Source organism: Haliaeetus leucocephalus, unplaced genomic scaffold, assembly GCF_000737465.1.
Source record: "Haliaeetus leucocephalus isolate CR32 unplaced genomic scaffold, Haliaeetus_leucocephalus-4.0 Scaffold450, whole genome shotgun sequence".
Lineage (NCBI taxonomy): Eukaryota > Metazoa > Chordata > Aves > Accipitriformes > Accipitridae > Haliaeetus > Haliaeetus leucocephalus.
In genome coordinates this window covers 15,745,280-15,757,779 of record NW_010972886.1, presented here as the reverse complement: position 1 = coordinate 15,757,779, position 12,500 = coordinate 15,745,280, and the positions used below count along the sequence as shown (strand labels likewise).

Here is a 12,500-nt window from a genome sequence, read left to right as displayed (position 1 = left end):
GCACAGGGACGTAAAAACCACGCTCTGAGTGTGGGCTCCGAGTATTCCTTAAAATAAAGCAATTAACTTATTTCCAGGCTCCAGCGAGCGGTCGTGACAGCCTCCCCCCAGCAGAAAGTGGGAGCCGTGGTCCCTGACCCCTGGCCAACACAAAAGAGGCAGCCCCAGCACAATGCCTGCTGTCAGCAACTGAATTATTTTTATACAGGAATTTTTATCTCTATTGTACAAACAAGTATGTGTCTGTGCTGACTTGTTAAGCAATCCACTTGTATGTAGAATAAGATTTTTTTTCCCTGCTACCAGTCACACAGCTCTAAGATCAGAAGAAATACATACTCTTTGAAGCTCCTCAAATGTTTTAGTTAAAAGGACAGCAGTTGTTTTCAAAGATCCAAGAGTATCTTTACCAGAATTTAATTTTTCCTTATTGATTTTTTCTAACGTAACAGAAATTTAACACAGGACAGTTTATAGTTTATTATAAAATAATACAGCCTCTAAATAATCTTTCGGGAGGCAATACTCCCTTTGTCCAAATGCATCCCACTGTGTTTTACCTCCTCGAAGAGAACAAGGCTCCCCAACTACTCATTCCCTTTGCACAACCACTATTTCCTAAACATGAAAATCAGCATCGATAACAGAGAAAACACGGGGAAAAGCCCCTGGCCACCCTCACGCAGTAAATGCTCCATGCACTTAAGATGCCCTGGCTGAAGCAAGACAGTTTTGCTGATATATTCTCCTAGTCCAGAAAGAATAAACTCAGCAGCTAAAATGCAACGAAACCCAGATGATTCACGCAATGTCCGAAGAAAAACAGCTGTGATGCTGTAGCAAAGTAACGCCGGGTGACAAATTAATTGCTCTGAATTGGGGAGGGGGGGGGACGACATTTTTATTTTTGCATTTTATATTTCACTGTCTGTTAAATCAATTAAGCAAGCAACGAATGCAAAATTAAACTCCTTGCTTCCTAAGGAGCGAGGAACTGTAATGCGTGTTTATTTTTAAAAGGTAATAGTTGCAGTAATAGCAGTAATAACAGCAATAATAATAATAACAATAATAATAATATCCACAACAATAATAACAGCACTGAAGGCAGGGCTCTTTTTTAAGCCTTTATTGTTCAGCAGTAATTCCATTGTTTATTTAGGCAGAGGTTTTCCTATCTGAAGCTGAGATCAAATTGTAGGTGTAATTGTTCAGCACTTATGCAAAGCAGGGGGAGGATGGAAGCAGAAAGCCCTTGGTTTTGACTGACCAAAGCTCCCCAGGTCTCCCTCCACCAGTGCACCCGCTCCGCTGCGAATTCAGCACCCTCTGAAGCTGCTTCAGACCTCACTACCACCCTGACAACGCCTACCTGGAAGGGCAGAGCTGACGCACTGCTTCTCCTCGACAGCTATTGCACAGGGATATTAAGCCTCATTTCCTTGACGGTAATGCAGTTATTTGGTTTTTGCTTCTTGCTTCAGTCTTGGTGTTTTAGCTCTTTAGTGTGAAACACAAAAGTCTAAGCTCGAGCTGAGCTCCATACCCATCAAAAATAGGGGAAAGTGGTGGGGGTTTTTAGCAGCAACCTGTTCAGGTAAAAAGTTCCAGCAGAATTGCAGCAGGCAAGGGGGGAGAGGTCTCCGGGGAGAGCAGAGAGAAGAAACACTTTGGTGCACTGTCTGCAAACCCAGAATTCAGCAGCTTTTTTTGGCAGCCAATTTGTTTCAAGTGTTTTGTTTCAGGAAACGTATGTATTTTTCTTTGTGCATTTTGTGGATTTACTACAACCGCTCCTGACAGCTGTTGATTCAGTTAAATGAGCACATTATTAAAAATCCTCTAACGTAGCTGCGCTGAAAAACAAGACACCTTTGGATGGAGCTGAAGATTTGAGCCCAGAAGAAGATGCAAATGAAACCTCTGTGAAGAGGATGTACAGCCTGGGCTGTGCCTGCAGCCCGGGGGGCAAAGGGGGCTCCAGCCCCTGTTTGTGGTGACTCTCTTTTGTTTCAACCAGACCCAGATACTAAAAAAGAATGAAAAGCAAAGCAAACGACCCCAAGTATTAAAAATAAATGTTTGCTAATACTTGGAAAAATTACATCCCCAGTGACCTGGCGTTAATGTGCTTCAAATAATTCCGCAGTGCCTCACACTTCGTTTTCTTTCCTTACTTACTAGCCAATTTTGCAGAGGAAGAACACCTATACGAAACGAGGAAAGACAGAAGTGGATGTTTTCATTTTGCTTTAGATCAAAGGCAAACAAGAACGCAAACTGTGGCACATTGAATATTTTTTTCCACCGCTGTCATTCACACTAGGCTATCGAAGTTTTATACAATTCCCCAGCCCGGCTGCATATTAAGCTGGCTGTGTACAGCTTTATTATAGCGTGCTGGTGAGGAAACATTAATATTCCTGTGTTGCATCTGACAGGACATTTACATGCGCCCATCTGAGCTCACACCTGAGAGCTGCTCCAAGGTACAGTAGCTGTGCTCCGATTGTAAAGGCAAATGAAGAACACAAATTCCCTGCTGGGATCGGGGCTGACCTCACCACACCCCACACCGCAAACCTTTCCCTTGCCAACCCGAGGCAGTGCCACCTCCGAATGAAGAATGAGCCAGGGAGCAGCCACCAAATCACCAGCCCTTGCAGAAGAAGAGCGAAAAACCTCGCTGAAATATTTTAAAGATGCACAGCGAGTGCAGCTGGCCAATAAAGGTTGGGAAACAAACTCGCTGAACCCCGCGCAGGATGCGTTGCATACTAAACCCGATTAGAAAGACGGGGAGCATGTTTATGGGCTTCAAAATGGGTTTGGCATTAACACACGAGGGTTTGAATAATGTGAGCGCTTGGTCTGCCCGTCCATAAGGGTCTGCAGTCTCTGGTCCAGCTCCTGCAAGCATTTAAGCGCGCAAGTGCTTGTTCGGTCCGTGTCCGGCAGGGCAAAGCACACCCAGGATGGGGGTCCTAAAGAACAAACTGAGTTTCATGGAAATACACTATGAAATGGAAAACAGATCATCCCAACCACTCGGGTGGTCTGTGGGTCCATTCATGTGCCCGTTATTTTTAAAAGTATGTAATAAATCACAGCAATCCATGTCCTGGTAATAAGCATTGTGGGCCCAAACCTGCTACACCCAATGTTACCAGGAGGCAGGCTGGAGCTACTGCGTTTGTACAAAGTGAAAGAAAATATGTTCGTTAGCCCAGGGGAAAAAAAAAAAAAAAAAAAAAACAACTGATGGTTAATTTTAGGGCCATGCTACCAGTATGAATATATATATAGATCTTAATCTATTAAAATACGTGAGCTCGGTGTTATTTCATGAACTCGTGCAATATCCCAGAAGCTGACACATAAAATAGAGCCCTCCCGGATGGAAGCTGCGTTCAGATGCCTACCAGGCTGAGAAGACGACCTCCTCGGACTGGCGATATTGCTGGCAGCACCACGACCCAAACAAAATCACAACAAGCAGAAAGGTAACGAGAGATCCTCAGCGATCAGCTTAAAAAAACAAACAAAAAAACCCCAAAAACAACAACAACAAAAAAAAACCCAAGTGGCAATGCGCCAACCCATGTCCAGCTTGATGCTAAACGCCTTTTATTGCACAAAGCTGGTACTATTGGATATAAAAACAGACCGAAGCTTGAAGGGAATTTTGTCCAAAAAAATTCCGTAATGAGGATGCGTGCAGGCAAACAACTGGAGGCTGAACTCCCATTGCCTGACATTGCCTCGCAAGCCTCTTTAATTGTCTTTATAATTTGAATGAAATAAGAAAGAGCTCGTGGGCTGAGGGTTGCATATACAAAACGGGGTGATGCTAATAGGTCTCCTCCTCTGTAAAAGAGGCATTACCAAATTATAAGAATGTTTAGGGAAGTCTTTATTTCTCCCACCGGGCTAATTAGAAGGTGTTTAATTTACTCCCTGCCTCAGTTTCCATCACCTGGCATTTGTTGTTGGGACTTGCTGCACAGAGCCTTACATTCATTACGCGCATTATTTTCAAAGCTTCCAGCACGTGATGCTAACGTGCACCTTTTCAGATCTATACGAAGTTTAATGCGTGCCAGGCTGCCTCTTCAACCGCAAGCATTTTGGATGCAGCGATGCTTCAGCCCATGGTGAGCTCCACAGCTAGATATCCCATACAATAGGAGAAAGAATGCAAAACATTTCTCTTCCTTGAAACCAGAAGATCTAATTTGCAGGAAACAAAAAACCCGGAAGATTCAGGGCACCACAACACTGATGCTCCCCTGGAAGGATCATGCCGAGGCAGAGGAAAACTTTCCACCCTGCTTCTGTGCTTCGAGTGAACTCGTATTTGTGTTTCCAATAAAGAGCCATTTTTACATTAACTGTCTGTAACAGCAGGGAATAGGAAAACTAACACAAGCTTTACCTCGTACAAAGGATGATATCGGTGTCACGTGTTTGCTTCTTCAAAAAATGTTATTTATAAAAGACAACGGGGTAAGCTGAGAAACTATTGACTCTTCCCTGAATCCCTGCACGAGGAGCACTGGAACAACTTTTTGATCCCCTACATTTTTTACATTCCCCCCCCCCCAAGTAAATTTCACAGCCGCACAGGCCACCGCCTTTAATTAAGCTTTCAAAAGTCTTCTGACAATGCCAACAATTGCAAGACACTTCTGGAGCTCAATCATGCAATCATTGTGACACTTCTATTTACAATTTGTCTTAGAAAGAGTTTCTCTGACATTGTACTTTGACAAAACAGCCAAGCTGCCGGTTCACAACCTTTCTCTGTCTTATTTACAAATACAGCTTGTACGCAGGGCTCCGAATCTCAGGAGTGGGAGCCTTTGGGTAGCACCCTCACTATTTTGCCCGCCTGCGACTGTTTTACCCAGCCTGTGCTCTCTGATTCTTTGTATGGGGAAAGCAGACAGAATTTGACTTCAAAATATTTCCATATTCCTTACCCCCCATTTTTTTAAGCTTTCATCTTTTTGTCCAGATGCAATGCTAACTATTCAATGCAGGCGTCAATAATTTTTTGTCTCCGGCACAAAACAAAACAATAAGGAATCGCAATTTACAACCTACAGAATTATAATAGCAACTACTATTAACAGCCCCAGAAAATTTCTGTGGTGTAATGACAGCTGTAACAATCAAATGTACTCGGTCCAAAATTTAGTACCAAATTATGTCCACCTTCCCCCGATTACTGCAGACAGAGGTTTTTCTTAGAGGCTATTTTTCCACATATTTTATTTGAATGCCACAAGCAGCTTGAGAATAAAGGATTCAAGCAGTAAAAATGACCTCCCCTCCTCCTCCCCTCTTTGTACAGTAAATACGGCATCTGCAGATGCACACTCGGCATTATAAAGGGGAATATGCAGCAGCACTCCAAAGTGTTCCTCCAACTGAATCCAAGTAACATTTAAGATCCTTCCTCACCCAAAAAACAACCTTTCATTAATTCCCTCAGATTTATACGTTCAACAAACAAACCGCTAAAACCTGACACCAGCGGACGATAAATATTTCTTCAGCCTTTTCAATAAGTGAACAGCAATTTTACATTCACTGATCTCTAGATACTTCAGTTAATATTTCCCCCTATTGTAAAATATGAGAGCGGATAACTAAAGCCCTGCCGTAGCACTCACTGCAAATCACGGGCTGCCGGTATCTGGTGGTGAGGCTTTGACATACATATTGATGAAAGCTGCCTCATTGGACCCACACAACATATCCTATTAATTTTCAGTTAAATTTATGACATTTCAGCTATAGCGCTGGATCAGCATCACTCAAAATTTTATAGCAAGTCAAAGCTACACGCAGGCAGACACCCACACGGAAGAGACAGGTACGCATGCCTGCACCTATATGGATCTCACAGCTACTGCACAGGTTGCACACATACATATAAGCTCTTGTAATCATCCCCATCTCCTGGAAAACGGTGAGGATAAAGAACAGCCTATCGACGGTTAAAATAGACATCCTTTCTCCCTGCATCTGAATAACTGGCTGCCTCCTTCCTTGTCTTTAGATGAGCAGACCCTTAACCATTACTTATCTTAAGAGGATCTTTCACTGTAACACACGAACTTACTGACTACAAAACTGCAGACAGAGCACATACTGCACCCAGCGCTAACCTATAGCACCCTCTGTATCCAGTGCTAACCCGTAATACCTCTTTCAGCCTCACAACTAATTGGGGACAGTTTTACATTGCTACTAAATACGTATTTTCTGGTCTCTTACCAGAAACAATCGGTTCCCTCAACTCCTGTATATTTTTCTAAAGGCAGCTTCTGTCCTTTTTTCTTTTTTTAATTACACACTCGTATCTTTTTGCATTTTGCATTCTTGCACAGAAATCAGATATAAAATACCAGAATTGGAAGCGCCTGAGGTTCACTGCAGGGGTCTTCCAGAAACCTCAACTCCACAGCTCACTCCAAGACCCTCACTGGTAATTTTACTGCCAGACCCCACAAACTCCTGGCTACAAGCAACGGGTCGCTCCAGCTATTGCCACGCTTCTTTACGATACGAGGGAGCTAAACTCATCCAAGTGAGAGGGGAGATGAAAACACCAAGAGGAGGGACGGTGCGAGACCCCGTAACTCCTGGTGCTCCTTGCCCCCCCTCCCACAGCCCGCCGGCATTTCCCACCACCGGGAGCAACCAGGGGACCCCAGCGCCTCTCGGCTCCGACCCGGCCGGGCCGGCGCAGGAGAAGACCTGCGCTCTTGGACCTTCCGTCCACGGGCACGGCTGGGCCCCACCGCGCAGGAAACTCAGGACAACTGCGGCTCGGTCTCTACTCGCAGCAGCACTTGTGGCTTGCACCGCAGACCCTCCTGCACGGCACCAAGCCCGCTCCCAGCCGGGACCACCTGCAGAGCAAAGGCGATCCCTACACGTAAGAGCGAGCAGGATCAGGCCCCTGCCGATGTGCACTTCTTATCCATTGCCCTCCGCTCACCGAACCATTTAAAGTCAGTTAAAACCACAGGCTTTTCTGAACTAACGGCCCCGTGACGTCCTGCGAGGCCAAATCCTGCTTGCTTCGCGTCACCCGCGCCACGCGTAAGCGTGATTTGGCTCGCCACTTCTCCCGTGCCGAACGAGTGCCAGAGCAAAACCCTCAGCTGAGGAGTTTCCCCTCACGCAGAACTCCCTGGCGCGGCCGTCCCGCCAGCCGAGGGACCTATTTGGGACCACAGCAAGGAGAGCAGGTTTAATTCTTGCTTGACAGACACTGTGTTTTGTCTTTTCAACAGAGCGGCGCCGTACGTAAATACAGCGTTACATCATACCGCCGCTCCTCCATATTTGGCGATTTAGTATGGCTCCAGAGCTCGGAAGACTACAAATCCCTTCCGCCAGGCTCCCGCTTCATTAATCATGCCCTACGCTTCTGCTCGTTTTCCGTCAGATTGCAGGCAGCACATGGAAATGGGCACTGCCCTTTACCACTCTGGGGAAAAAAAAAAAAACACCTTTAACATCCGTCGCTGGGAATTGCAATATGCAGAATTACCAGGGTTTTTGGGTCTCATTCAAAATGTAGCGTAGCAGTGGCTGAGCCTCTGTTGCTTCTTAAACATACATACATACACGTATTCAAAGTGATACCTATTACTCTGCAGAAATAGCATACACTCATTCACATGACGTATGCGTGTGTACGCACATGGCTTTGCATACATACACGTGCGCAGACAGACACGCACGCACCGACACATATTTGCTGCCACCGCAAAACCTTCAAAACTACAGCTCCCCAGTGTGATTTGCCAGCCGGTTTGGAGGCCAGGGAGGCTGTGGGAGTATCGCGCTGAACCTCCCGGTGCCTACTGCCCTATTATGGTTTAACTTTGTGGCCAAAGCAAGCCCAAGACAAGCTCCAGCACATCGTGTGATGATGTACTGCGCCTCTGACAACCCCGAGCGGTCCTGTGGGCTCCCCGAAGAGAGGTACCAGCAGTGCCACATCCCAAACATCGCTGGGAGGGGGGGTTTGAAACCAGTTCAGGCATTTGTTGGCGTTGATACGCTGCGGTCTCGCCTTTTTTCGACCGGTACAATTGGCGCGGTTTGAAGTGATTTGCAACGCTCGCTGCAAATGGGTAGTACTTTTGTTTACTAGCAGGATTTTAAAAGCAGAGCGTGCCTTGTTACACTCCCAGGGCTCTGGGATTTTCTTTCACGTAGTACGCTCTCATTTTTTTAACCTCATTTGTGAAAATATCTCCACGGCAAACGGCTTTCTGGTTTTAAAAATATATATATATATATTATGCTAAGAAATGGAATTATTTACCCTTTTTTTAAAAAATTACATTTCATATTGTTTGCTGTACAAAACAGAACTCTGCCTTGGACATTTGTACGGCTGACATGTGGCTGTGTAAACCGCAAACAAAATCAAGATACATCTGTCAAAACCACATCAGAGACAAGAGAGAGCACAGCGAAGCATTTATCATTTGGCTGAGGAGGCAGGCTGCAGAGAGCGGCCTTTCCTGTCAAACCAACCTTTTGAAATTTCCAACATGCCCTTAAACTTTTCGAATAAGCATGTCTGTGCGCTTCAGCAACTGCCCTCTCTACTCTGGCCTGGCCAGTCGAAAATGGCATCTTAAAGTCAAGGTCGGTGGTGTCACTTTGCCATGGGGCTGTGTTTAATTACAGTCCATACGCTGACAGCCAATATGGAACCAAGGCTGGCTGATGCTCGGTTAACTCTTTCACCCCTGACTTTGCCAAAGACTCAAAAGCTCCTCGCTTTATCGCGCGGCAGGCTCTGAAATCTCCTCCTGCAGCGCTACGGCAGGCGAGACACCGGGAGACGGTGACTACAATGCAGGCAAATCACGAGAGCAGCCTCAAACAATACCATTAGAAATACCGGCTGGCACGGCACGTGCCTGTTGATCCTGCCTCTGCGCAGGCACTAGGAAATACCGGTCGTGCGCTCACCGCTAACCAAAGGCAGGGTATTTAACACGTCGGCCGTCCCGGCGAGCAGAACAGAGAGCCAGACACCGCAGTTTACAACTGCGAACATGCTACTACGTTGCAACTGAAACGGAAATAAACTCGCAAACACTTCTCCTTGCTTTAATTTACCTGCTATATGTTCCTGTTTAGGGCAAATTCCTCTAGATGACGTTGATAAACAATCGTCATCCTCTGGCGTAACCTGGATGCCAACCTCCACAGGATTGGATGCTTTTTTCAGCTCACTTGGTGAGGGTGAAGGTGGCTTATCCACAGCCTTCTCTAAGCAGAGACTGCCATTGCATTGTTTCCGTTTGTGCTCAATAAAAATAAGAATGTCCCCCAACGGGAAGTTCATCTGACACTGGCCACAAGTGAGGAGGTCGTGGTCCCCTTCCGGAGCTCCCAATGTGCCATGTTCAGGTTCGTCATCAGTGAGAATGGCTTCAAGAGGTTCGGCTGCAGTTTGAGAAACAAAAGGAGAATCATTAGAGCTCTCGGGAAAGGCACCGGGCGCGGGGGGGGGGGGGACGCGCCGAGCCCCCTCTTCATGAATATTACACCCTGCTCACAACGTCCGCCTGCTCCCCCCCAGCTAAACCCATGCAACACAGCTATTCGCACAGCAGCGAGGAGATGAATTCATCAGTTACAGGGAAGAGATTTTGCAGAAGCAGCTGTAGCATGCAGAACTCGGAGAGCGAGCACTGCAACTGTCTCTGTGTTCCTACGTGAGGCCAAATTTCTGACTCGATTGAACGAGTCGGTGCTAAAATTAAATGAACAGGCTGAAAAGAATCCACTGCAAAACTCTTGTGGTACTACGAAGAGAAGCGAATACGGTGTTTTCTTGCCAGACGTATTATTTATGTATATGAATTCAAGGCTAAAAGCACTGCACGCACTCTCTCACACACACATGGGTGTGTATTTTCCACCAGCCAGACCTACTTTCTAAAATTCAGAACCCTGAACTACGCGGGTGCGGGTGCAGACAAAAGGTGTTGCAACATATAGATACTGCATATCCCCTATAGAGGCTGTGCAGGTAGCGTGTGTGTGTGTGTGTGTGCGCGCGCAAAAGAAAAAGAGAGGGAGAGCCAGACCGCGTGGCCACACACACCCAGGCACCAACACACGGGGCACATATAGCCCTTATAACGCACGTGCATACGTATACATATGTATTTGTGTTGCTATCCCTATCAGCCCGTTTGCGGCTTCCAATTTAAAAATTCAAAAGCTGGGAGTTATTCATGGGGGAGGGAGGGGACGAGACAAATAAATAAATAAATGGCAGAAACCGAAATTATAAAAAGCAAGTGCAGCAGCAATGCCTGCGGGGCGGGGGGAGGCACCTCTCACTTTTCAGCTACTCCTCAGGATTCAAATAAATACCAAATTCACGACCGAGTCCACCCAGAGATATTAGCTAGATGGGATATTTTTTAGTACTTAAGGAAACAAGGCAATTAGTCATTTTTCCTTTTGTATCCTGGAATAAAGGAATGCCTAAATTATCTCCAACGTGTTAGGACTGGTGGCCCTCAGCATCTAAAAACCAGCCTGGCCAAGCGACTGCCACTGTTTCCTTGCAACGCTGAGAAGTGCCTTCTTTAAACTCAAAATACCTTGCCTAACGTTGTCCAAGTTGACAAATTTTCTGAATGAGCTCCAAAAAGCTTCATTATGAGGCTATTTCTGCTCACAGAATTGTCAGCGGATGCTCTAACGAGGCAGACGCAGCTCTTTTCTGTTGGCTTTTGTGTGTGTGTGTGTTAAGTTTGCAAAGAAATACCTTGGCAATCTCTGTGCAGTCTCCATCACTATTGCCCTTCACGAGGAAAAAAAAAATAAAATAAATACCAGCAGCGTGTTGGTATTCCTCTGTCTGCGCAATACGACACGCACGCTAACAGCAGCGAGCAAGAGGAGAGGGTACTACAAATACAACGCACCTCAAAACACTGCCAGGTAACGCAAGGGAGACAGAATACAACTCCTAAACAGTTAATCAGCCTGACCTTCTTTAGCTGGCTGCCAATTTCACATTTAATGAACTTAAAGCCACAGAGAATCAAAAAATAGATTTTAATTTGACTGCACGATATTGGAACTGATTTTGATAAAGTGCAAAAATCCAGTGAACTCAGGTTAAATTTATTTCAACCCTACCTAGGCTGAATATTGAGGAGGAAGATCTGGAGTAGCTCCCAGTTGTGCTGCGTAAAATAATATTGAAAGAGCACACTACCTCGCCGTACCTCAGCTCCAACTAGGACACCGGGATCCAGTCCATCATTTCTTGCCTCTAGTACTACTTCTAATTTAACGTAAGGTCAACCACAGGAATATGAAGGTTACATTCATATTAATAAAAACAATGTCTTAATCGCTGGGGTTTTCTTCTAAACTTCCAGACCGACACGATAAGACACACAGTGTGCGTTTCACACTCCTCGGGAAGCCGGGCGAGGAGCAGGGTGTTTCTGCGGGATTGCCGGGCATGGCGTTTTTCTCCCCAGCCCTTCCTTGCGTTCGGACCGAGGGAGTAAATTATTGCAGGACTAATTCCACCAGTAGCTCGCTGCACGCCACAGACAAAGGTATTTTGCAAATCTAACTTCTAGCTCACCAACTCTCCGCAGCAAAAGACACAAAATAACCCGTATTCCCCTTACAACTGGCTTAGCGAGGAGCTCTGCATAATCATTACTCAATTATAATGTTTTCCCGCGGCCTGATTTCTTTCTGACGCTGTCAGTATTATTTAGCAGGGGAAGGTAACCCGCTGCTTCCACACCAGACAGTTGAAAGTAGCGCTAAACAAAAATAGACTTTGCTAAAGTCTGTACCGACTGGGCTGATTTACAATCAAAACCAGGAAATGAAGTGGTAATTCAGAGGTTGCTGATTACACCTCCACATTTCACCTAATTAATTTTATAGGAGGCAAAGTTCTTGAAAATAACAAGATGATCAAATGTACAGATATAAAACCTGTAACCTCAACATTTTCTATGCTCTTAACGTAAATTATTGCTAATTAACAAGAATTATATACTAATGTATGAAATACGGCTGGCACCGTGTTCACTGCAAAACATTTGGCTCCCGACGGAGGCAGAGCCAGCAAAAATACGTTCTTATTATTACTGCTACTTTTAAAACAAAACACGAAATACCGGGTTCACAAAGAAAACGCCACGATACAATTCACCTGGTCTTGCCACTGATTTGCAGGATGCGTCTTTTAATTCTGGGGCAATCAAAATTCCCTGCCTGGGTCCCTCATCATCCGTCCCTATTTTTCATGCAAATTGCCCTTCCACCAACATGTCTTTTCAGCTTCCCCCCATCGCCCTCCTACTCCCCCCTTGTTCCCAGACACCAAAACAAGCGCACCGTCTCTCCGGCAAAACCGGGATGGATTTTGGAGTGTCGGGAGAAAGGAGGTACCGGGGGTG

At 45.7% G+C, this 12,500-nt stretch overlaps 1 protein-coding gene across 1 annotated transcript in view; it reads right to left on the bottom strand.

Annotated features, from left to right (window-relative positions):
• BCL11A (B-cell CLL/lymphoma 11A (zinc finger protein)) overlaps positions 1 to 12,500 on the bottom strand; it is a 73,066-nt gene that overhangs the window by 51,203 nt on the left and 9,363 nt on the right. Inside the window, exon 2 of the mRNA XM_010574842.1 lies at positions 9,163 to 9,492. Within this exon, the coding sequence (XP_010573144.1) occupies positions 9,163 to 9,492 (330 nt within the window). The remainder of the gene's footprint in view (positions 1 to 9,162; positions 9,493 to 12,500) is intronic.